Source organism: Drosophila elegans, unplaced genomic scaffold (genome assembly GCF_018152505.1).
Source record: "Drosophila elegans isolate 14027-0461.03 unplaced genomic scaffold, ASM1815250v1 contig_468, whole genome shotgun sequence".
In the NCBI taxonomy this organism is placed as follows: domain Eukaryota; kingdom Metazoa; phylum Arthropoda; class Insecta; order Diptera; family Drosophilidae; genus Drosophila; species Drosophila elegans.
In genome coordinates, this window is record NW_024545855.1 from 7,860 (window position 1) to 31,233 (window position 23,374).

At 39.7% G+C, this 23,374-nt stretch overlaps 3 protein-coding genes across 7 annotated transcripts; 2 read left to right on the top strand and 1 right to left on the bottom strand.

Moving 5' to 3' along the window:
* Nucleotides 1-228: 228 nt before the first annotated feature.
* Nucleotides 229-4,449, top strand: LOC108148969 (elongation of very long chain fatty acids protein AAEL008004). Its single transcript, XM_017276307.2, has 4 exons — nt 229-315; nt 2,446-2,629; nt 2,692-3,257; nt 3,627-4,449. The coding sequence occupies exons 2-4, from the start codon at nt 2,569-2,571 to the stop codon at nt 3,888-3,890; spliced, it is 891 nt and encodes a 296-aa protein (XP_017131796.1). The 5' UTR covers nt 229-315; nt 2,446-2,568; the 3' UTR covers nt 3,891-4,449.
* A 2,863-nt stretch (nt 4,450-7,312) lies between these two features.
* Nucleotides 7,313-13,825, bottom strand: LOC108148966 (elongation of very long chain fatty acids protein 7). Of its 2 annotated transcripts, none has more exons than XM_017276304.1 (4): nt 13,627-13,825; nt 9,582-9,647; nt 9,327-9,517; nt 7,313-8,429 (listed from the first exon to the last, which is right to left on the bottom strand). In XM_017276304.1, the coding sequence occupies exons 2-4, from the start codon at nt 9,637-9,639 to the stop codon at nt 7,710-7,712; spliced, it is 969 nt and encodes a 322-aa protein (XP_017131793.1). In that variant the 5' UTR covers nt 9,640-9,647; nt 13,627-13,825; the 3' UTR covers nt 7,313-7,709. The 2 variants fall into 2 exon arrangements, with proteins under 2 accessions (XP_017131793.1, XP_041564955.1); XM_041709021.1 differs by lacking the exon at nt 13,627-13,825 and adding an exon at nt 10,385-10,566.
* A 3,703-nt stretch (nt 13,826-17,528) lies between these two features.
* Nucleotides 17,529-21,674, top strand: LOC108148753 (adiponectin receptor protein). Of its 4 annotated transcripts, XM_017275949.2 has the most exons (7): nt 17,531-17,676; nt 18,227-18,630; nt 19,562-19,660; nt 19,859-20,211; nt 20,268-20,569; nt 20,630-20,709; nt 20,770-21,674. In XM_017275949.2, the coding sequence occupies exons 2-7, from the start codon at nt 18,271-18,273 to the stop codon at nt 20,902-20,904; spliced, it is 1,329 nt and encodes a 442-aa protein (XP_017131438.1). In that variant the 5' UTR covers nt 17,531-17,676; nt 18,227-18,270; the 3' UTR covers nt 20,905-21,674. The 4 variants fall into 4 exon arrangements, with proteins under 4 accessions (XP_041564891.1, XP_017131438.1, XP_041564892.1 ...); XM_041708957.1 differs by lacking the exon at nt 19,562-19,660 and having other exon boundaries at nt 17,529-17,676; XM_041708958.1 differs by lacking the exons at nt 17,531-17,676; nt 18,227-18,630 and adding an exon at nt 19,296-19,464.
* The last annotated feature ends 1,700 nt before the right edge of the window (nt 21,675-23,374 follow it).

Consider the following 23,374-nt stretch of genomic DNA (forward strand, 5'->3'; position numbering starts at 1 on the left):
TTTGCTTATAGCAAATCCAAAATCCACTCGGCACAAAAGAACATCTCGAGCAAAGCCGAAGCCAAAGCTAAACTTAAAGTTAAAGTCAAAGATGAAGATGAGCAAGATGGCAAATAGCCGAGACAAAAGTGTGGCTAAACAAAAAACTAAAATCTGAGACTGAAACTGAAACAAAAACAAATTGGGAAGCGGAGACGAAGAAACAGCAGCACCAAAATCGAACCTTAAGACAAAATTTTTATACATAGCGCCGTACAACTCGGCGTAGCAGTTCAGTGCGCGTACAAGTCTCGTGGGTAGCGGATGCTAGCAAAGGTCTCTCCCCCTACTATACTATAAAAACTATAATATACTATACCAAACTATACCTCACTATATAGTAGATAGTAGTGCCTCATATCGGGCATAAGAAGCAGACGGAACAAGTCGAAAAAAAAGCAGTTGTCACGGTGTTAATATTAAGCGTTTCTCGCTGTCGTCGTTGAAAATTAAGTGCACGGCAATCGAAGAGATTGCAACAGGTGCCGCAGCCAAACTAAGCTCTACATTTGTGTGTGCCAGTGTGTGTATATACCCAAGTGATCAATCAGATCAAAAGTATAAGAAGAGGAAATGTAGAACTTGTGTTTTATTAAGTTGCCCAAATAGTTTCCATTCGAATTGAAGTCTAGTTCGATTTAGATTTCATTTAACAAATCAATAAACAAGAACATTAAATAATAAAATGCAAATCCAAATCTAAGACTGACTTAGAATGCTATCATATTTATTAGAAAATATTGCCTTTTCTTAAAGTTTAATTAGTAAAATTAGAAGTTGGAGAAAATAAGTTATAGAATTAGTTTATTAAACTACGACTGACTTTAAAGCTTAAATGGTTTTCTTCCTATAAACATAAGTAATTTTCTTTGTTAAAGGATATCCTTTTCTTAAACTTCAGTTAGCCAGTCAGATTGGAGGTATAACAAATTGAAACCTAGAATCGATGATACAACAATCTTTATTAAATCAAATGTATCCTCTTAAGTCTAACTTTTATCCTCTATGCATTATATATAGATCTTGATCTTAGTGCAGCTTGAAATAAAAGCAAATATATTAACATTTTCATATTAAATATCTCAGTCCGGCGTAGAACATCTTAATATTTGGCATATAACAAGTGCCATATCAAGTCATATAAGATATCCACCTGTCAAGGTCATTAAACTTTTGTGACATAATTTAATTTGGCGAAATAAAAACCGCCTTTTTGCTTTGCGACTTTTGAAGTTGGGCAATAGGTGACACAATTTTCTATTTGCTCGCTCTGGGCGTTTTCAAGGCTGGCGATCTTAGGCCATTTGACAAATGACTAACCAAGTGGAAATGCCTCCGAATTGGCTGGCGATGGCGATGATCAGCCAGACACGACGGCGTCCAAATGATGCGACAGTTTTCGGGCTTTTCCCACTCACATCGCACCCATTCCCTAGAAGGTCGTGCATCCGAATAACTGGATTTTCTTGGCTAAAAGCGCGTACTTCTCTGTGGCCAACAAAAGCGTTTAGCACCTTTTTCGGCTTTTATTTGCTGGCATTTGTCACCCCAGCATCAATTTTCTGGCCCCAATTCTGCGCTAACTGTTGCAGGTAATATTCAAACTTCAGTGCAGGAAATGACCGGAAAGTCAAGAGTCAAACCTGTTGATGGCTGATGGCTGATAGCTGTTGGCCAACTTGCCCTTCAAAATATCTCCGTTTCTTTCGTTTATTATTTCAATTTGTTCCTCACTTCGCACTCACACAAACTCCACAACTTAAGAAGCCGATCAGAATAGCCTCGAAAACGACAAAGAAATCATAATGCCATTCGATTACTGTGGTCTTAATCGGCCTTTGCCAAGTTCAAGTGTGTGTAGCGACTTCAAGTCAACAAACGTGACTGTGGATCTAAGTTCTTTTGGGATGATTAATCACCACCAATCACCCGGGAATACTTCAGTCTGTCCCACTTTGGAAAACAGCTTCTGTTGAGATCTCAGGCAAAACAAACTGCACAACACAAACATAATTTCAACTGGAAGTGCGAGTGGGTTTGCTGCGTTCCACACGTGAGCCACTGCCCAATTTACCCGTGAATTTAGCCGTGAGGCAACCGGCATGGCCCATATGAATATGTGGTGGCCACCAATTTGTTGCGCCGCCGCGGTTGTTTAATTCATAATAATGAATATAATTTACTGCTACTGTTACATGATAATAATTTCACGGCATTTCACCGTCGCCGTCACACTAGCTATTCGCTATTCGCTAGTCGCTATTCTCTTTCGCCTTTTGATTATTATTATAATTTTATTTATTTTTGTGGGCTCTCGGCAACAGCTCTCGAGTTGGCCCGAGAATGACATTAGCATAACTTATCCAGACTCATATACAACTCCCTCCCGTTCTTTCCCCTGTTCAGATTTCGCCAAACTCGTTCGTTGCGACGCAGGCTTAGCAGATTTTTGAATTTCACATCGAAGCGATCGAAAAGCTATAGACTCGTGTTTAGTGGGAGCCAAAGGCCAGCGAAGAATATTTAAAAATGGCAGCCGTCAACGCAACGCAGGTGGACTATTGGAACTTTCTGTTTACCGATCTGGCAGGTGAGTGGGGGATTTCTTTTCTATATATCCCATATATGTATATATGTGTGACTATTTTGTAGATCCCCGCACCAATGACTGGTTCCTGATCAAGTCGCCACTGCCTTTGCTGGGCATCCTGGCCTTCTACCTCTTCTTCGTGCTGTCCTGGGGACCCAAGTTCATGAAGGATCGCAAACCTTTCAAGCTGGAGCGCACCCTACTCGTCTATAACTTCTTCCAGGTGGCCCTGAGTGTGTGGATGGTGTACGAGGGCGTGGTCATCTGGCAGTACTACAGCTGGAGGTGTCAGCCGGTGGACTGGTCCCGCACGCCCAAGGCCTATAGGGAGGCCCGTGTGGTGTATGTCTACTATCTGGCCAAGATCACCGAACTGCTGGACACCATCTTCTTTGTGCTGCGCAAGAACGACCGGCAGGTGACCTTCCTGCACGTCTACCACCACACCGTGATGCCCATGATCAGCTGGGGCACCAGCAAGTACTACCCCGGCGGACATGGCACCTTCATCGGCTGGATCAACTCCTTCGTGCACATCATCATGTACTCCTACTACTTCCTCTCCGCCTTCGGACCCCAGATGCAGAAGTACCTGTGGTGGAAGAAGTACATCACTAACTTGCAGATGGTGAGTTCTGAAATTATTGATTCTTTTATTGATTCAAACTTATCAAATTAATACGTAATTTGATCAAAACGAGTAATATTTTGTATCAACTTGTTTTTGTCTGGCTTAATTAGTTATTGTACAGGGATTATCCTCTCTGTGTAGTAAAGAATTTTGATAAAAATTTGTTAAATCGAAAAATATTTTAATTAAACATTTATATTTTTATGAAGCTCAAGATTTTTTTATTTTTAATTAAGTTTAGGGTTCATGAAACAAAGCCATTTTTAATAAAATAAAATAGTTACATCAAGTACTTAGAACTCTTGAGCCCATAATTTCCACCTTTTCCACTAACCCAATGATTCTACAATTCTTCTCCTTTTGCAGATCCAGTTCTGCTGCGCCTTCATCCACCAGACCCAGCTGCTGTACACGGACTGTGGCTATCCCAGATGGTCGGTGTGCTTCACCCTGCCCAACGCCGTGTTCTTCTACTTTCTGTTCAACGATTTCTACCAGAAGTCCTACAAAAAGAAACAGGCTGCTGCCAAAGCCAAGGCTCTGACGACGGATAACAACAACGATGGATGTGCCAAGGACCTCAACAAGGCCATCGAGCTGGAAAAGCAGATGAAGCAGAAGTCCTTGTAAAAGAGGGCCTTAGCCACCCACCAACCACTCTTCACCCCCACCACTCCCCCCTTCAATACTCGTACCAAATGCGGGAAAAAAAAAACACCCACTGAGAGCCACCCATGTTCTATGTGCAACCTTGTTGACTAATTTCTTAAGTAATCCGCCGCCAAAAAGAAACAAAACGAAACGAAACGAGACGAATAGATATTTTTGAGCAAATGAGGTTTTCGAGACACAGATACACATATTATGTAAATGTAAATGTTCAAACAGTTGAAATTGCTTTTTGCAGCCATCGTCATCATCGCTCGCTCCGTTTGATGTTCGCATGATCTGGCGGACCCAAATGAAAGAAGTCGTATGTCTTTCGGCCAAAACTGAACTAAGTTAAGTTAAGTAAACAGGCAGAAGAAGCGTTAGTTGTGTAAATAAGTGTAGGTACACGCATGCAAATGTGTTTTCTTTAGATTTTATATACTCGTACATGTACGTACGGTATGTAAAGTAGGCATAAAACAAGTGACAAAACTAGCTAATAAAGAACCCATAAATACAAACACATTTTAAAAATAAATCTAGAATTTTTTCTACAAAAATATCGAAAAAAACACCACAATGAGAATTATTCTTTGTCTCGTGAATGGGAAATGGCCGAAGGGAAGACCTTGTGATTTTACAAATTGAGTGTATTCACAATGAGCAACTTATCAAGAAGGATTCTTTCAATAAATTTATTGAGACATCTAAAATCTATTAAAAAACGTGCTTTAAGAAAATGGGCTATAAAATTAAAATTAAAACTCAGGTAATCTATTAATGTACAAACAAACATGCTATATTGAAGGACGTTTCCATTCTTTAATTTACAAAGAAATAATCTTTTTGACTTTAATTGTATTAAAATAAAAATGAAGGTCCACTAAAAAGGTTTTTAAAAGCAGATTTATGAAATACTCGAACAAAAATGAGTCAATTAAATCTTTTTTAATATTTGATATTGATTACGTAGAGCTTTTTAAAATCCATTAAAAATGTTTTTAAAATCATCTTTATTTAATGCACTCAAAAATATTTATATTTTCTATAAAATTAAATTAATTAATAAAATCTTTTTAAATATTTGTGATATTGATTTAGTAGATCTTTTTTAAATCCATTAGCAAGGTTTTTTGAAAAAGCTTAATTAAAACTCGTAATAAAATATTGCTTTAAATTTTTATAAAATGAAATAAGTTAATATAATCTTTTTAAATATTTGTGATATTGATTTAGCAGATCTTTTTTAAATGTAATAACAAGGTTTTTGAAGCAGAAACGCTTAATAAAATATTGCTTTAAATTTCTATATAATTAAATAAGTTAATAAAATGTTTTTAAATATTTGTGATATTTATCTTATGTTGTCCTCGAATAGCAAAAGTCATTTCCTGTAAACTTAAATGTTCACTCCATGTTTATTTAAAGAGTCACACAATTTTAATGGTATTTGTCGTTTAGATAACATTGGGGAATCTCCCAGAGAGCAACCACACCCATTTTCATCCTAATCTGAGTTAACCATTCATGATCTCAGTTAACCTCAGGCAAATCACTTGAGGAAACCTTTTCTCAAGGAAATGAAGCTGGCTTAAATTGAAGCACCATCTGATATAAAGAGTCGAATCTATTCATTCATTCATTCAGTGGCGGAAGCAAAGACATCCGTAACATGATGGGTGATTTGAATATGAATGGGCGTGGCCAGAACTGGTCTATGGGGTGATGCAGCATGTCCAGTTCATGAATTTTTACGAGGCACTGGGAACACGACTGTGGCCACTCATTAGCGCTCATTTCGCAGGCACCTTGAAAGGCGGCTGAGATAAGATTTTGATAAATTCCAGCGCCTTTTATTGATCAATCAGTCAAAACGGAACCGAAGCGGAAGTGAAAACGCATCTTCAAGTGGGGTTGCGATTGCGCAGTGTTCGATGTGTGCGGATACAGTATTCAATAGAGCCGGTTTTTGGACACTTGACCTTGATCTTGACCACAAAACACGAGAAAACAAAGTGAGCCTCGATCTTCATCTGGCTTAACCGGAGCTAAGTTTTATGCCAATATTATTCCAGTTTTATGGCCTGATCTTCATAGATTATATCTAGCCTCATACTGATACTAGTTGCAGAACTATAGAACTAGTCTAGTAGTGTCTTCTTTATTAACGAAAAAACTTTGGACAATTTCCATACCCATTTTCTAAGGCATACTTTCAGGCCGTTTTTAGGCAAAGCTTGACCTATGCAAATTTTTTGGCCAAATTAAAGGCATATTTTAAAATACTCGCCTACCCAAAGAAGCCCTCAGATACATATCAAACTCTTTATCAGGCCCTTGAACTTTGACTCCATTGAGTAGAGTCAAGAAGGTATTTTTATCCCAAATCTGCATAACCTAAGATGCTACATGTGATGATGCTGGGCATGTGTGTGAGTCAAGGTGAGGGAGAAAAAATTGATTAGAAATTCTAATTTGGCAAAGACATTCTCCCAATCGCCGCCAGGGTGTCTAAGCCGGGCCAGAAAACAAGTCGACGGTCAGAATGTTGCATAATCAGCACAACACGCGTACCAAGTGACACACTCGGAAAAAAAATATCGACGAAATTGAAACATGTTTCTTTCTAAGGAATTTGCATTTATATTTTCGGCAGTAAGACTCTGACTTTTTGTAATGGTAATTTTTAAACGTTATACTTATTACCATCAATATGATTGCCAATTTTAAGTGAGGTAATATTTATTTTTAAGAACTATCTATTTTTTAAATCTGGTCTGCAATGGCTGCTTGTATATTGTAGAAAAGCAATTTTATGATGAATTTTTAAGCCATATATTTTTCACGTTTTTGTTGACTGCCAATTTTAATTAAGAAAATATGTATTTTTAGGAACTTCCTCATTTTTAATAAATTGTCTGGAATGACCGCAGAAAATTGTTTTTAAGATTCATTTTAAAACCATACATTTTTCATAACTTTGTTACGAGATCTTGTCCAAATAAAACAAATATTAAATTGAAAAAAGACAATATTTCCTTTAATATATACACTTGTTCTTTAGTAATAAAAACAAAGCTTCCCCACTGTATGCTTAATTTAAACTGGGCAAGCTGACAAAAAAAAGACGTGGGCTTAATCACGGTGCTTAATCGACAGACATTAATCATGTTTTATGTTCAAAGAACATCTGATGTCTTGCAGATCTGCATAATTTTATTGTTGGCTGGATGGAGCGCGTGCCCAGGCAGTGCTGTCATAAATTTGGGGATCCAATGGGATCCGGTTTGGTTACCCGAAAACCCGCAAAGCCTCGTGCAGAACTAAAAACCCCAAAAACCCAAATCCCCTTAAACTCCAAACCCGAATTATGCCGGCAAAGAACAGAGACACAGTTTGGATTTTATTTAATATACAAAATCAAAGTTTTTATTGAATTCTTGTTTCGCGAAACGATTTACGGCTGCATTTCATTAATAAGCTCTATCACACTTCTTGGCGCACACGCACACACACTCGGCTAGAAAAACATTAACACGTACTCAGTCAGACAATGGCCACAATCACACAGCTCTTAGGGTCCTATCTACTTTTTGGGTTTGAATCGTCGCCTGTCGCGGCATATAAACATTATACAAGGTATTCTCCGCAGACTAAAGTTAATTGGTAATTGGTAGTTGGTAGTTGGTAATTGGTAGATGGTAAATGGTAAATGGTAAACGGTAAGAGTTACAAACTAAGCCCCGCTCTAAAAAACGTAATTGCTAACTGAAACCCAGGGGATACTAAGGATCGTTTTCACTCCAGTTTCACCGGCTTCACGCTGTTGTTGTTCATATCGAGGTAGGCCTTTCCGGGCTGGCCATTCTGCAGGCTGAGGTGCTTGCCAGCGTTCATGGTCTGCGGCATGCAGCCCAGTCCACCGGCGGCCCTCAGAGCGGATTTGGCCAAACTGGAGCCGGTGCGTCCGCTGCCATCCAAGCTCTTGGTCTTCTTGTAAGTCTTGCGGTAGAAGTTGCCGAACAGGTACAGGAAGATCACCGTGTTGCCCACGAAGAAGAAGGTCAGCGTCTTGGGCATGTTGCATCCCTTGGCGCCCACGGTCAGCATGTAGCCCAGGATCAGGACGAACTGGATCAGCTGGATGCTGGTCATGTACTTCTTCCACCAGAGGTACTTCTGGTACTGGGGTCCCATGGCGGCCACCATGTAGTAGAAGTACATGATGATGTGCACTCCCGAGTTGAGGATCCCGATGATCACGCCCTGCTCCCCGGGAGCGTACTTGAGGTAGCCCCAGGAGAAGAGCACCGTGATGGTGTGGTGATACACGTGCAGGAACGACACCTGGTTGTCCTTCTTGCGCAGCACGAAGAACGTCGTGTCCAGCAGATCGATAATCTTCGAGAAGAAGTAGAACCAGGCGCCGGAGTAGAGGGCCAGGTTCTGCTCCCTGGTGCGGTTGATCTCGCACTTCTTCGAGAAGATCGACGACATCACGTTGCTCTCTCGGATGGACTGCAAAAGGGAGAGGTAGTATTGATTAGAAAGGTTGTTCATAAGAATAGGGTACCTTATAATTTGTTTTTCCTTTTATAAGACAAGATACCCCCCTTAAAAACTAAATTTCTACATTTTAAATAGGCGATATGGCTAAAAGATCAGAAAGACGAGCAAAAACAATTGTATTTTATAGCTTAATAAACCTAATATGACAATTTAGAACTACTTTAATCTCAATATAGTAAATACCTCCTTTAAAAAAACATTTAATACATTTTAAATTAACTATCTGACTAAAAGATTAGAAAGGATAGTTAAAATAGAGTATATATATATATAGTATATTTATATGTTTTTCTTAAAAGCAACTATCAGGAAATTGAATAAAGTTTATAAAATTTCATTCCACGAATATACAGAATTCGTTGCTCTTTTATAATATAATTTATAAGGCAATAAGTACATATAAAGTATCTGGTCTAAAAATTTGAAAGGCTATTAAAAAAAGCGCATTTAATTAATAATTAATAATAATTAATAAATTTTAGAACTTTGTATGTCTTTCTAAAGGCTTTTGCTAATCAGCAATATTCCTTTCTAATTTTTAAGTTCCAATAAAACGAAATTATTCATTCACGTGTATTCGTTCATTCATTAAAAAGCCACGCTTCTGCTTAAGTTTAATGTATGCCAATGGTCGAATAAAAATGCCCCGACCAGAATTTTTAACAATTTTTTGCCAACGCAACGTATTAGATCTATTTAAAGTTGTGAATTTCTAATGCAAGCCCGGGCAGCCCGTAATTTTATATGTTCAGCAGGCACTTTGATGCGTGGCTTATTAAAAATGAATACATACAAAATACATAAATCGAACTGAATAATTATGACGCTTCGTTTTTATGGACTCACCGTGCGGCACATCCAAATGGAGTACAAGACCTGGAAGGCATTATAGAGGACCATGATGCGCTTGAGGTCCATGGGCTTGCGGTTCTTCATGTACTCGGGTCCGATTTTGAGCACAAAGGCCAGGTAGACGAGCACCACGGCAAATACGGGGGCTGGGGAGCTCATCAGGAACCAGCTGTCCACCGTTTCATCTGGGGAATAAATTATTATATAATTAAATATTTTAATATATATTTCAAAAATTATTGAACTCACCCACGCCTTTGGAAAGGCCGGAGATGCGCTCCTCGACAATCTTCATGTAGGTCGTCATTCTGGCAACTGTAAGAAAAATGTTTTTACGAGCTTTAGATAAATTTCGCCCAAAATCGAGAATTCAGAGCCCGACGTCCGAACGCCGCGTTGCCAAAATATTGAATGAAAAGTTATTCTAAATCGCGTTCGCTTTGAGAGGCTCAGCACGTTTATTTTTCTTTTTTTTTTCGCTCGGCTCGCCGAGGAGCGTGATTTGCATCGGAATTTGTGGCGAGGAACGCCACAGATTTCTTAATGAAAGGCGCGAAGAAATCGCTTATAGAGTTATACCCAATCGCATGATGAATGACGACAGCAAGTCGGGCTGCTAGTGCACCCCAATGCTGTCTATATCTCTGGCGAATCGATAACGAAGAAGATGTCTTTAAGATCTTTAAGATTCTTTGGCCAAAACCACGACCGCAAGTCAATGGCTTGGAAACCTGAAAAGAGCCAGACGACTCAAGGCTTCATTTGAATTTTTCGCCTTGGCACTAAAGTTTAGGCTAACTTTGGCATTCATCTTGGCTTCTGCTTCTACGTCTGTCCATCTGTATTTGTTTCTCAGATAAAAATGGTAGAAACACACGGACTTAATGTTCTATGCGATCATGGCCCTCGTGCTCTTCACCTCACATTGTTATTTAAATTGCACACGGAAAGAGTTTTCGATTGAGATTGACCCATCAAATGTATTCAATTACATGGCAGCCAGAGAACTCGTTTCTTGTTTCTTGTGTAAATCGTGTTCATTAACCACTGACCTAGCCAACTCGAACCGGAACTCGTTCTTCGCCAGAAGATTCTCGAACGTATATATGTTTAGTTTAGTTTGTATAATTAGCTAGTTATGGTATTCTAAGCTATATGCTTAAAGGTATCCAATTCAATCCAATCCAGTCGGTTATGTCGCCGAATAATTAAATGAAACTAGTTGGCAAAATGATCCGAAACTTTTAAACTTAGAAAGCACGGCCTGCTTTACTACTATAACATATATAATGATTCTCCAATGACTGGAGTTTTGTGCTCTGGCAGTATGACACTTTTCATGGATCACATGGCGTGTAATTAGATTTGGAGAGCCTGGAAGCCGAAGAGCAGAACACCTGCCACAGTCTACAGACGCTGATTGGAAACACTCGGCGTATGATTGATATGTGCTGACTACCGCTGATCGACAGCAACTGAGACTAGGTCTCTGTCAGGGTTAAGGCAATCGCAATCGCCATCGCCATCGAAAATCGCCTTCCCATATCCATAAAGCTATAGATCTATATTGCTACAGAGCTATTTAGCCATTCCCAAAACCCATCTGTATGCAAGGCACTTGGCATCCATAGACTGACACTGGAGACAGGAAAAGTGAGCTGCCTGCCGCATCATCATCATCATTATGACGATCATTATCATGATCATGATCATGCTCAAGCCAAAAATGTGACGCCAATTGGCAGTCAGGCGACTGTTCCGCTGGCTGCCTTCGTACTAACAGCTGCTGACGTTGAGATCTCAACCCTTTTTGGGAAACCCCAGCCAGCCAGTCAGCTAGCTGGCTACCTTTTGCCCCAAAGGCTAGATTCTAAGCTAGCTCTCTGTCTTCCGCCATAAATAAATTAAAATTAAAATTGAATAGTAAAATAAAAATAAACGCAGAAGCTCACAAGCCACACAATACTGCCGCGCACGCATTAAAATTATGTGTATTGTATGCATAATTGATTTTCGCTTTTGCCAATTTCTGTACCCTTTAAGAGCTGATTTGTCAGCATTATCACTTGATACTCGCCACTCGGAACTGGGTTTACCCAGCACTCGAACACAACTTTGCCATAATTTCAAATGCGTTGTATTGTGACTAATTCGAAAAGTATCTAAACACCCAAAGAGCGCTGCTGCTGCTGCGTTGCGGAAAAGCACCGAAAAAAGCGTTAATTTTTACGATTTTGCCTCTAAAAATAAAAGGTTTACTATAAAGTCGGAAAAAAACAACTTAATTTGCCACTAATTCGAAATCAAATGAAGGCCGAAGGGGCATTAGTCTTTCATCTGCGAGCGATGTATCTATATGTATCGGTATCTGCGATTTAAATGTTGTTAATGTGCCACAAGACAAAAGCTGTAAGTTTTGCATGTTTATTTTGCAAGATTGCGCCAAGAAGGCAAAAGGTATTTCTTTCGTGTTATGTCGCCACGTGTGTACACAGGAAAAAATCGTTTGTTAACATAAATAATGGCTTTGAAATTTTTTTTTTAAGTAATTTGTTATAATAAATAAACGTTTTTTATATAAAGATATAAATATTATTATAATTAAATGTAAACATTCAAGCAATCGTTAGCTAAGAAAAGTTTTTTATGTTAGATAATTTGAATATTTTAAAAGTTTGTTTATTGTACCTAAACATGCCCTAACATTATATAATTATTTGTGTGTGCACATGTAAATTTTAATCCAACGGGGCGGATGTTTTTCTATGGATTTCAGGCGTCACAGTCATATTTTCACACGCACCTGAGTGTTGGCCAAATGACAACAATTAGCCATGTGAAATTTCCGAATACATTAACCCATTGATGGCCTGTTGCTATTGCGTTGTGCGATGCAATCGGGCAAGTGGCTCAAAAAACGCGTCTGTTCTAAGTAAACGGGTATGAGTCTGACACCGGGTCGAGCACCATGACAATTTGTACATTTTTTTTCGATGCATTGTTTCACCAATTGTTTCCCCAACGTGGCTACAGTGCAACAGGTTAATCATTTAGTTAGTTTTGCCTGTTTCAAGTGCACATGTTTTATGGTTTCATGCTTGCTTAGCGCTGTAAATTAATTTTTTCTGCCAGCCGAGGCATTTACAGAGTAGGCAAAGAAACGCGCCGAGTCAGCCAGCACTTCGGCACTTTGGCAGTTGGGCACTTGACGAACCGCAGAAACGCCACATATACATCCATAACTATAACCCACACCGAAAAAAATATCAATCAAATATCAATCGATATACAATTCAATTGATTGAATATTTCAATACATCTGTGCTTTACTTTAAGGCATGTGTTTGGCTTAGATACAAAGTATGAGAAGCGAACAACGAATTCGGTGTTTATGTTTATTTAGTTTTAAAAATGATTTGAATAACGCAAACTGAAAAAATATTTACTTTAATTTACTTTAATCTTCAAGAATGGAATATTTTTTTTAGTTAAATCAAAATTAAAGTTTTAAGAAATTTGTTTAAATTATTAAGTATTCAAATTTAAATTTCGTTTTGGCAAAAAACAAACATATTTTATAACCACAAATGTAGCGTTCAATATATTTAAATGGTTTGTAAATTATATACTTTCTGTACCTATTTTTAATTTTCCAATTCAGTCTAATTTTCTGACAACTACAATTGTTCTCTGTGCACAAACAGTAAGAGTTGGTGTATTTTTTGGGCCGACTGACAACCTTTAATTACTTGGCAAATATTTGCAGCGTTAATTGGATTTTTCCTGGCCCAAACTCTCGGTTCGTCAGTGTTTTCGTTAGAAACTGTAACGGATATGGCCCGTGTCTTCGCTTCGTGGGAACTTCTAAATTGTTTGCCTAACCATGAAATGTGGTCATCTTCGCAAGGGGGTGGCTTGTTGCTGGGTGTCTAGTATATAGAAGGCCGTTGGAGCGATGCAGCTGCAAATTGAATCGCAATCGATTACAAGTTCAAATCGTTTAGTTTTGGCCGCCTCAATGCTGCAGCCAGAGTCTTGGCCTTCGCTGAATGGCAAAATTGCAGCTACTCAAGCCAGTTTTCAGCATTTAATCTATGTACGATGCATTGGGTTAAGGTCGACGAGAAAAATCAGACGGACCCCAGTGGTTGCAGTTCGGTGGCAGTAGAATAAGTCGGCCTACAGTTTTGGCCCACTTTTCGCCTAAGAATTGCTCTCTAATTTATGCAACACTTTCACGCCGCAGATGTTGATGTGCCCCAAAAAAAAAACCAAACTGAAATCACTTCCGTACCTGTTGGGCTTTTCGGCTGGCTTTTTTCGCTGGTCTCCCTGCAAAACTTGGCTAACGCACACTCTCTCTGGCACTGGCACTGCTGGCACACACACACTGTCGCACGACCGTTGCCTCCTGAAGATTCAGTTTTAGAAACGGACTCGAGACTCGGACTCGACTGCGGCAAACGCCAAGAAGACACTAATATGGAGTTCTACCCGCTCGGCTGTATAAATAAACAAAATGCTTCGAGCTGCGAGCTGCTAGCTTCGCGTGGCGGGGCGGCCAGCAGATGACGTCGACGCAGGCAGCGCAGTCGACGCTCGGCCCGCTCGGCGTATACTTAACCTTTTTTTTATTTTTCTATTTTTGCGTCACTCGGCCAGGCTCGATCTCGATGCGGTGCAAGTCGAAGTCGCGTTAATGGCCAATTTGAGTTGTGCGCTTTTTTTTTTTTTGTTAGTCTTTAGGAACATTGAGTTTTGGTTTTAGTTTCTTTTCTGAGTTTTGGTTATCTGGTGCTAAGGTCAAGTTTGAAGCAATTAAAACGAATGGCTGTGGCGAGGCGAGGCGAAAAGAAAGCAAATTTGCTAACGGCAGCAGCTACATGCGATCGGTTTTCTTGGTTTATTTTGAACAAGTTTATTAACCCTTTCCCGGTTGGCCAAAAAAACATGCAGATCCTATCGCAAAAAGAGTGGCGAAAAAAGAAAACGAAAGCAAAGAGAAGAAATAAAATTATACACAGTACAAATTGGATCGCATTTTTAAATAATTTTAAATCGATATAAACAAAATTCCGGAAATCTTATGGTAAAAAAATAAATTAAAATTTTAAAAAACTTAGTTCATTCACACACTGGGTTAAAAAGTTGTTTTATATAGTTGGGGTTTTGCGAGAACGTAAGCTGCTTTAGTACGCTATTCACTTTTCACAAGCCTTAAGTGGAGTTACATGTATTATACATGCCCAGTTTATTTGACCGCGCCGTAAAGTTTGTTTTTTTATTATTTACTTCGACCTTTTGGTGATAACTTAGGTTAAGTGGGTTTCCCGTCATTCCAATTACTTTTTCATATTCCAAATTTTAACAAATTTCTTTTAAATTCTTAACAATTCTTATTAAGTGAAAACCCAAACCTGACAATTATATTCAAATATTTTAAAAATATTTACATATATTTTAGTAAACATTCATGACTAACAAAATTAAATTCTTAAAAAAATCTTTAAAATAATTTTTTATTTTTCTAAAAATTCAAGACAAATAAAATAAGACCAAATTTTCTGAAGTTATCAGTTCTAACGAAATTCTTTTAAAAATTTGAAAACTATTTGAATAAAATCAAAAAATTATTCAATTTTAATTCAAAAATTAAAATACCAATCGTAAAAATTTATTGCTTACATATAAGTGGCTCTTTCAGTGTGAAAAAAACAAAATATGACCGATTTCGCTGGTGTTTTTCTGTGTGCACTTTCCTAGCAACCAAATTGGCTTTAAATAAACCGCTAGACAATTGATTTATTATCGCTGTCACGTCAATGGGACGGACTCAATACTCAATGGACAGCATACATACACTATGAGTGCGAGTATGCAGGCGACACGCCCCGCGACTGTATTACGAGTACTTACAGTACTTAACTTACGCAAGCATAAACAGGGGTTACGAAGGGCTAGTTAACACATTTCCAGACCGATGCATGGATGGGATGTGATTATCCGCCCCATTGACGAAAAATTTCACGCACTTTCCCAGATTCCGATCCACGTGCTAAGTACCCGGCCAAATATTTGCCAAAGTGGATGCACTGCAGCTGTATTGGTCTTGGTCGGCGGACCCGGCAGGTTACTCTTCCGGGTCTTTAGTATTTCCATTTCCATTTCAGCCACATGACGGGCCAAAAACAAAAAGCCGTTTTGCATTTGTTATCGCCCCGCTTGTCATTCGAGCAGCGCGTTTCATCGGTGTTTCTCTTTTGTGATAATGACCCTGAACTTCAGCGCTACTAGTTTAATACAGTCGATTAATACCGCTAGTCGGGGTCTGCTGGTCTGCTACTCTGTGCGAAATCGAAATCTGCTCCTTGGCCGAGTTTCTAATGGCGCGGAGACTGCGATCAGAACGCCCAGAGCTTCAAAACGCGGCCGGCTGATTGATGTTATTGGCCTGGATTCGTCAGTAGGGTTTCATCTCTATGTGGTATGGTGTCCATGCGGAAAAACGAGTTCTAGGGTTTTTGTTAACTTTAATTGATTTTATGAAACATTGATGTTTGCCCATTATACACAATAAATATTTATACACAATAAATATTCTACGTGTGCTATTAAATAGTAACCAAATGGAATCCTACTTTGCTGTTTATATTTTATAAACAGAAAAGTTATGTCCTTAGAAGAGTTTTAGAAACTCAATTCCATAAACTTATAGAGCTATGCCTTTTCAAAATCGGATATCTGTAAGAAAAGGCCATTTTTGGAAAAGAAAATCGAACCAAATTTACAACTCAAGATTTAAAATGCAGATTTTCCGAGCTTAAAACCACAAACTTATAAAATTATGCCTTTTCCCAATCGAATATCTGTAAGAATAGTTATGCCCTTAGAAGTGCTGATATAGGTCACTTTTCTGCAAAGCCAATTTTGAAAAAAAGATTTTTAGATATTTAAAATACAAACATGTCGAGCTATGCCTTATTAAAATCGTATATCGGTAAGAAAAGTTATGGACTTAAAAGTGCTAGATTTAGGTTACATTTAAAAACGAATAAAAAGGAGTTAAACAAATATATATTTAAAAAAATCAAATTTACCAAAAGTTTGCTTTTTAATGGAAATTATTTTAAATTTGACAGGGATAAGGTCATATTTTCGTTCTAAATTATTATTATGAAAACTGCCTTTCTTATTTATGTGTTTTGTTACAAAATATTGCCGCTTTTTTGAGAACTTACTAATTTATATCATTTGTATAAGGTACAATTTAATTTTACCGAAAGATCTAAAAGGCACGTGTCATTTTAGAATATTATCTAATTTTAAATTTTAAATTAATGCTTTGGTTCCCGTTCTTGTTTTGTTATATAAGTTAAATCTATTTTAAATGTTTTGCCGATAGCTTTTTGTTGTGTTTTGGAAAAGTACCCGGTGAAATACAAGTATTTGCATACTTAAATAGGTTAAGCCCCCGGATATCCACTAAGTGATTTCATAACTACCAGTTTTGGGTTGACTTTCTGTTTATTCAATTTAACAAGGGGCTTTTAAAACAATTTTACGAGTCACAGAGAAATACAGTAGGCAGTACATTTAGGGCTTGTAATATCGTCACGGTCGACAAATTCTCATGAAAATTATATTGTATGTTAAATATTTAGGCAAATATCCAATATTTAACCAGTAGAATTACCACCTTTGATCGCCATTAAAAAGTTGAGAGCTCCCAACAATGTTAAGCTATTAATGAAAACACTTTGTTTACCGGTAGCAAGTCGATTTAGTGGATTCCGTTTTGAAATATTGGCGCCTTTTTAGAGAGTTGCCACAAAGCAGCTGTTAAAAATCATTAGCGTGGACTTACACCGCAGTTAGCGAAGACATACTCCGAGTTGAGCGAATTAATAGAGATGGAAGTTTCATTTCAGTTCTAACCGACTGTTTTTAGAGATGGATGGAAATACACGCCTTTTTAGAGAGTTGCCACAAAACTTAGCAGCTGTTAAAAATCATTAGCGTGGACTTACACCGCATTTAGCGAAGACATACTCCGCGAGCAGCGAATTGATAGAGATGGAAGTTCCACTTCAGTTCTCACCGACTGTTTTTAGAGATGGAAGGAAGTAGATCATTCCTGCCAAACATCGATATAACCGATAATTTAAAAACATCGATGACATAATCATCGATATTACCCCACCTCTAACCAAAAAATTAGGGAAAAACATATGAAAGAAATTGCAGCTGTAGATAATTATAGCAAGTGCAGCTATTAGTTTTCCGCGCCAGTGTTGACTTCGAGGGCCTGCCTTTGAAGTAACGCCAATTGCGCGCCTTTCGAGTGGTAAGTGAAGAGTGAAAAATTGGGAAATATAGTGAAATCGAGTGATTAACCCTTCGGTGGTGTTGTGACACTGCCTAAAAACTTCGGGAAAAAATGGGAACTGCGCAAGTGGAGTGCTGGTGTGGGCTAAACCAGTTGTAGTATTCCCTTTACACGTGGCCTTGATGTAAGGTGTTCACTGGTATTCTCATCCACAAAGGTTTCACAGAACTTTCACATGCTCTTTAACCCTTTGAGGACCGACTGTATTTTGTGGGACCCCATCTTATGTAAAACTTCAATTAGCAACTATCTGGTCAATGCATAAAACCCACAAAGCAATACAAACCAATAGAAACCAGATACATGTGTACATACAAAAGGCACATATCGCTGGGATACAAAGGTCGCCCCAATACTATATGTGCCCATGCGATCGGGGCAGGCAAATAAACAAATAATATATCGCATTTCTATACTTGAGCTGGCGTGGCGCAAACAAACTTTTCTCATTGCCTCTGAACAACTAAATTCAAACGTATCGTATTGATGAGAACGCCTTTTATTACAGAAACTTTTTGAGGAGCGCCCCAGGGATTCGGAATTCGTATCGCCATGGACTCAGCCACCAATCTGCTGGAGCAGCACAGCTCGACGGGTGATTTGCACAGTGGAGCACCCGAAGTGGAGGTGACCACCCAGGCCAGGGTCACCTATTCCATGGATTCAGCTGGAAATTCCACGGCCGAGGGAGCGACCACCACCACGGCCACTCTGCGAGGCTCAGGATCCGAGGAGGACATCTTCGAACAGGTTGAGATGATCCTGCGCAAGCGACGCGGCTGGGGGCCGGAGGATTCTCTCAGCGCCAATGATCTGGACCTTCTGGGGTATGACGATGAGTTGGCCGAGGAGGATGACGCCGGTTGTCCTCTGCCTTCCACTCCGGAGGACACACAGCTCATCGAGGCGGAGGTGAGTTGGGGTCGGCAGCGTTCGGGAAGTCAGGTGGAAAAGTACAAGTATAACAGTCGTCAACACTTCTTATCGATGACCCACCATCGTGTGGTTATCTCCTGAAACTTGTTAGTCGCAATTTTCCGACTGCGCAGGCATTCGACATTTGAATGTCGTTCTGTTATCAATTACAATGTGTTGCACTGACCCAGTGACTAGTTGCCACATTTAAATAACCATAACCATGTGTTGTAAAACCTTATCTTGGCCGTTTCTTTTCTTTATGTGACTCTCTAAAGTCAATTGGTTAATTAGTAGACCATTATTTCGCAGCTTTTAAAAAGTAAAATCTTATCTATCTTTGCCTACTCTGTCAACTTATAAGCTGTCAAATGAGGCTTATATATTGACCAATCAGCTAATTTTAATCATCGGCATAAAAAGTCAGGCTCAGATTAGTCGCGAAATGCTTCGGCATAGCCCTTTAAACGGCAGATGCTAGAAAAATAGTCAATCTGCGTCGATGCGGTGTGTTGATAATTGACGGAGAGACGGTTCGGGCTCGCTTATCTTATCTCAGGACGCATTCGGTGCTTTCTTGTTCCGCCAACGTGTAAACAAATTGTGCCGACTGAGTATGCGACTGGCAGAAGCTTCAAAGTACGAACGCTCGTTTTTTCGCACACTTAGTTCTAGTTCTGTTCGAATCTCTGTAAGCCGCTCGAGATGGAGACCCAGACGGAGGTTGTAGTGCGCGTGAATCCGGACCTGGAGCCGGAGCCGGATGTCACTCAGGAGGCGGAAAAAGCCAAGAACGAGAGCACAGTCGAAGCGCAAGCTCCAAGAAGAGTGGTCGTTAGTCCCATTTGCTTTTAGTTTTCCTCTCGTAGTTTAAGCTTTTGACATCCGTTTCGCGGCCTGTTTAATGTCTTATCAATCTTTTCAACAGATGACGGAAGTGCTGAAGGCTGGCGTTCTATCCGATGAAATTGATTTGGGCGCATTGGCCCACAATGCCGCCGAGCAGGCGGAGGAGTTTGTGCGCAAGGTAAGCGAAGTGGTTTAACCAGGTGGAGGAGGTCCTGACTGCAAGATTCCCTGTGAAGTTTTTGTGATTTTTTGGCATTTTATGTATAACCTTTAAATAAATAGTTTAAGCTCTGTGTTGTCTATATTTATATAAATTGTTTGTAGTTTGTTAATCGATTGCTTGAACCTATTACTAAATTGTCTTTTTTATCTCTAGGTTTGGGAGGCCAGCTGGAAGGTGTGCCACTACAAAAACCTACCCAAGTGGCTGCAGGACAACGACTTTCTGCACCGCGGCCATCGCCCACCGCTGCCCTCGTTCCGCGCTTGCTTCAAATCCATTTTTCGCGTTCACACCGAAACGGGCAACATCTGGACACATTTGCTGGGCTGCATCGCCTTCATCGGGGTGGCTTTGTACTTCATATCGCGGCCTTCGGTTGAGATTCAGACGCAGGAGAAGATCGTCTTTGGCGCCTTTTTCGTCGGCGCCATCGTATGCTTGGGATTCTCATTCGCCTTTCACACACTAAGTTGCCACTCTGTAGAGATGGGAAGACTGTTTTCTAAGTAAGTTTGTTACTCCTAAAACCAAAACTCATATTAATTATTTTGTTTACCCGCAGACTTGACTACTGTGGAATTGCGCTGTTGATCATGGGCTCCTTTGTGCCTTGGCTGTACTATGGCTTCTATTGCCATTATCAGCCGAAGGTGATATACTTGTCGGTGGTGTGCGTTCTTGGCGTTCTCTCCATCGTTGTCTCGCTGTGGGACAAGTTCTCGGAGCCGGGCCTTCGGCCCTTGCGCGCTGGCGTGTTCATGAGCTTTGGCCTGTCCGGTGTGATTCCAGCTATTCACTATAGCATCATGGAGGGCTGGTTCAGCCAGATGAGCCGCGCCAGTCTGGGATGGCTAATCCTGATGGGTGAGTGTTGCTTAACCAGTAATAGATAAAGGGAATACAATGGTAAATATTTGTTTTTAGGCCTCCTCTACATCCTTGGCGCCCTGCTGTATGCTCTCCGTGTCCCAGAGCGTTGGTTCCCCGGAAAGTTTGACATTTGGGTAGGCAAAATACTCTTGTTTTCAACTTTAAACATGCCTAATATTCTGTTTACCTTACAGGGCCAATCACATCAGATATTCCACATACTCGTCATTGCAGCTGCCTTCGTGCACTACCATGGCATCTCCGAAATGGCTATGTACCGGGTGATGTACAGCGAGTGCACCGTCCCCATCGAACCGATATCCTTCTAGATGCTGAAGCGGAGGCCAAGGAACAATCATCGTAATAGCACATACAATCCCATACATTTTCATAAACATATTGTTGCGAAGTAGCGCAGTTTTACAATGCAACCTTTTTTGCGTTAGGTGAGCATTTGTACCTTGTTATACAAATTCGACGGAACCACACGCAAGACGCAAAAACACACACGAATTACGCGCATTTATCATCAAAATCTTACATCGTATAATGGAAAAACTAGCAAAAGAAAAAGTTGATTGTCGAATGAAATCTGCAGTAGAGTAATTAATATATGTACAATTATTTATAAAATTCCAATTCGTCTCTTTATGGTATCCCAAGTGGATCGACCTTTCGGGTAGTGCTGAATTGCTTGCATCTGGACTTGGTAAAAGGCCAAACCTTCGCCAGGCATCATCGCCAGATGATTTTCGCTCAGGGCTATCATTGCTATAGAAATGTTCGAAGGGCCAGCCAAGCAATTTCTACTTAAGTTATGCAATTAGTTAACCCTTTTGTGGCATTAGTATTTACTGCATTAGTTTGTTAGGCTTGTATGGAGTAATGAACATACGTTTGAATCGTTAAATGAGGTCTGATTTTTCTCAAAAACAACACTGCACACCATATATTCTACATCCATACACACCACACACACTGATAACAGGACACCGCATTGGAGCCCAAGATATTATATCACCCATATACATTATAATTGCAGATCTATCACAAAGCATAAAGCGAATCAAAACAATAAAAAAATGAAAAGACTTCTAAACGAGCGTTTGCTGATAGTTTTATTAAGCCATTTGTTTTATTTTTTAACACAAAAACTATTTTTAAGATGGCTGATTGCGATTTGGCAATCAACCTAATGCCTGACCATAAATATCGCCCCAGAGAACTAGAAATCCGCATCGGGGTTATGCTGTTTGAGTTCAGACTGCCAGGCGAGGGCACAGCATTTGTTGCTGATGACTGGGCGAATGCCGACTTTGTCGACTTTGACCCCCTTGATAAAGTGAGCAGCCGTGGTCTAGTCTTCGAGATCGCGATCTGGTTCCTCCGCTGCCTTGTGTTCTATACGCTGTAGTCATTGTCTTCGCCGTGTGCCAGTTTCTATTAACGAGTCCCCAGATTGATAAACCTTTTATTTTGCTTCTCGCAAATAATCGAACTTTGTACTTGACAAGTTGGCGGCACGTGTCTTTCAACTAAATGCGATTGCAGGTTTTTTACTCTAAAAATTCAAGTTCAACAGCAAAAAAGAAAACAAATGACTCGGTCAATATAAGGCGAAAATCAGCTCGGAAGTTGAGCAAAATGGGAGAAAACCGAAGTCAAAGAGAAATATTTTAAAAATGTCTTAATGAGGCATAAGCATGTGCATGGCTAAGTGGTACAGTGGGGTTTCGATGTGATGATTTTTAACAGACATTTGATGATTTAATTATTTATTTCTTGCTAGGGTTTCATCCTAACAATAATAAATATCATCCTAATACAAAAATAAAATTTGGATATGTTTTGTCCATTTAACATTAATATTTGTTTTGTCATTCCTTTTAATTATGGAATATAAACAAGTTAGGAAGTTGTTACTGTACTCATCAAACATGTCTCGTCTCCTCTAAATCTATAAATATTACTAAAAGCCAAAGTAATTTACATTTTAAGTTTGAAAAACTTGGGAGTTGGGCATGGCTAAACACCCTCCCAAAAGTGGATATGAATAAATAATGCAAATTAAATGGCCACAAATTAATGCCAGATGGGGAAATGGTTTTGCCTTTTGAGGCGAGTCTTTAGTTTGCACTGACCCCTGCAAGTGTCAACTGTGTGGGGTTTTCTGTAGTTTATCCCAAAATGTAACCGAGCTTTCACTGCCAATTAGGTACAGTATTCAGTGGCCAATGCACGCGACATGTCTGTACTCTAATTACCCCCATTACACATAATTTGGCAATTTGTTGACCAGGGCGGGTCAGTGTGTGTGTGTGTGGGACTCAGTGGGACAGCCGGAAGAGAAGCCATCGGAACTCGGCCGGCCTGTCATCGTCATTATGAGATATGCATCGGCATCGGCATCGACATCGGCATCCGTGTATCGTGTATCGGTGCTTTGTGCAGTTCAATGTCGAATGCGTGTATATGCAGAGTTCGGACGGGCTGCTCCGGCCACCCAGTTTCGAGTCTTGGCTTTCAGCTCTTTATTAATGATCTTGTGCAGTGCTTTTATGCGTTGAATTCAATAAACATACGCTAACTGTGAGTGAGACGCAGACTGAAACGGAGACTGACAGCCAGCAAGTGGCAACTGGTCTTTGAAGGTTTTTGGCGTTTAAGTGTTATGGTCAAGGCTGAGGCACAGCATCCGCTGTGTGTCCAGTTTGTTAGTTCATTGATTTCCAATCAGCCCAGCCTCAGTTCACCTCGGCGGACTCGGCTGCTTGCCAACATTTCGCTGGCTTTGGCTGC

Excerpts from the sequence above, each read along its gene's own strand:
- LOC108148969 (XM_017276307.2), top strand. The coding sequence starts at position 2,569 with ATGGCAGCCGTCAACGCAACGCAGGTGGACTATTGGAACTTTCTGTTT. Across the intron at positions 2,630-2,691 it reads TCTGTTTACCGATCTGGCAG|ATCCCCGCACCAATGACTGG; the intron begins GTGAGTGGGGGA and ends ACTATTTTGTAG. Across the intron at positions 3,258-3,626 it reads ACATCACTAACTTGCAGATG|ATCCAGTTCTGCTGCGCCTT; the intron begins GTGAGTTCTGAA and ends CTCCTTTTGCAG.
- LOC108148966 (XM_017276304.1), bottom strand. The coding sequence starts at position 9,639 with ATGACGACCTACATGAAGATTGTCGAGGAGCGCATCTCCGGCCTTTCC. Across the intron at positions 9,518-9,581 it reads CGGCCTTTCCAAAGGCGTGG|ATGAAACGGTGGACAGCTGG; the intron begins GTGAGTTCAATA and ends TTTATTCCCCAG. Across the intron at positions 8,430-9,326 it reads CCATTTGGATGTGCCGCACG|TCCATCCGAGAGAGCAACGT; the intron begins GTGAGTCCATAA and ends TCCCTTTTGCAG.
- LOC108148753 (XM_017275949.2), top strand. The coding sequence starts at position 18,271 with ATGGACTCAGCCACCAATCTGCTGGAGCAGCACAGCTCGACGGGTGAT. Across the intron at positions 19,661-19,858 it reads CGGAGGAGTTTGTGCGCAAG|GTTTGGGAGGCCAGCTGGAA; the intron begins GTAAGCGAAGTG and ends TTTTATCTCTAG. Across the intron at positions 20,710-20,769 it reads CCGGAAAGTTTGACATTTGG|GGCCAATCACATCAGATATT; the intron begins GTAGGCAAAATA and ends TTTACCTTACAG.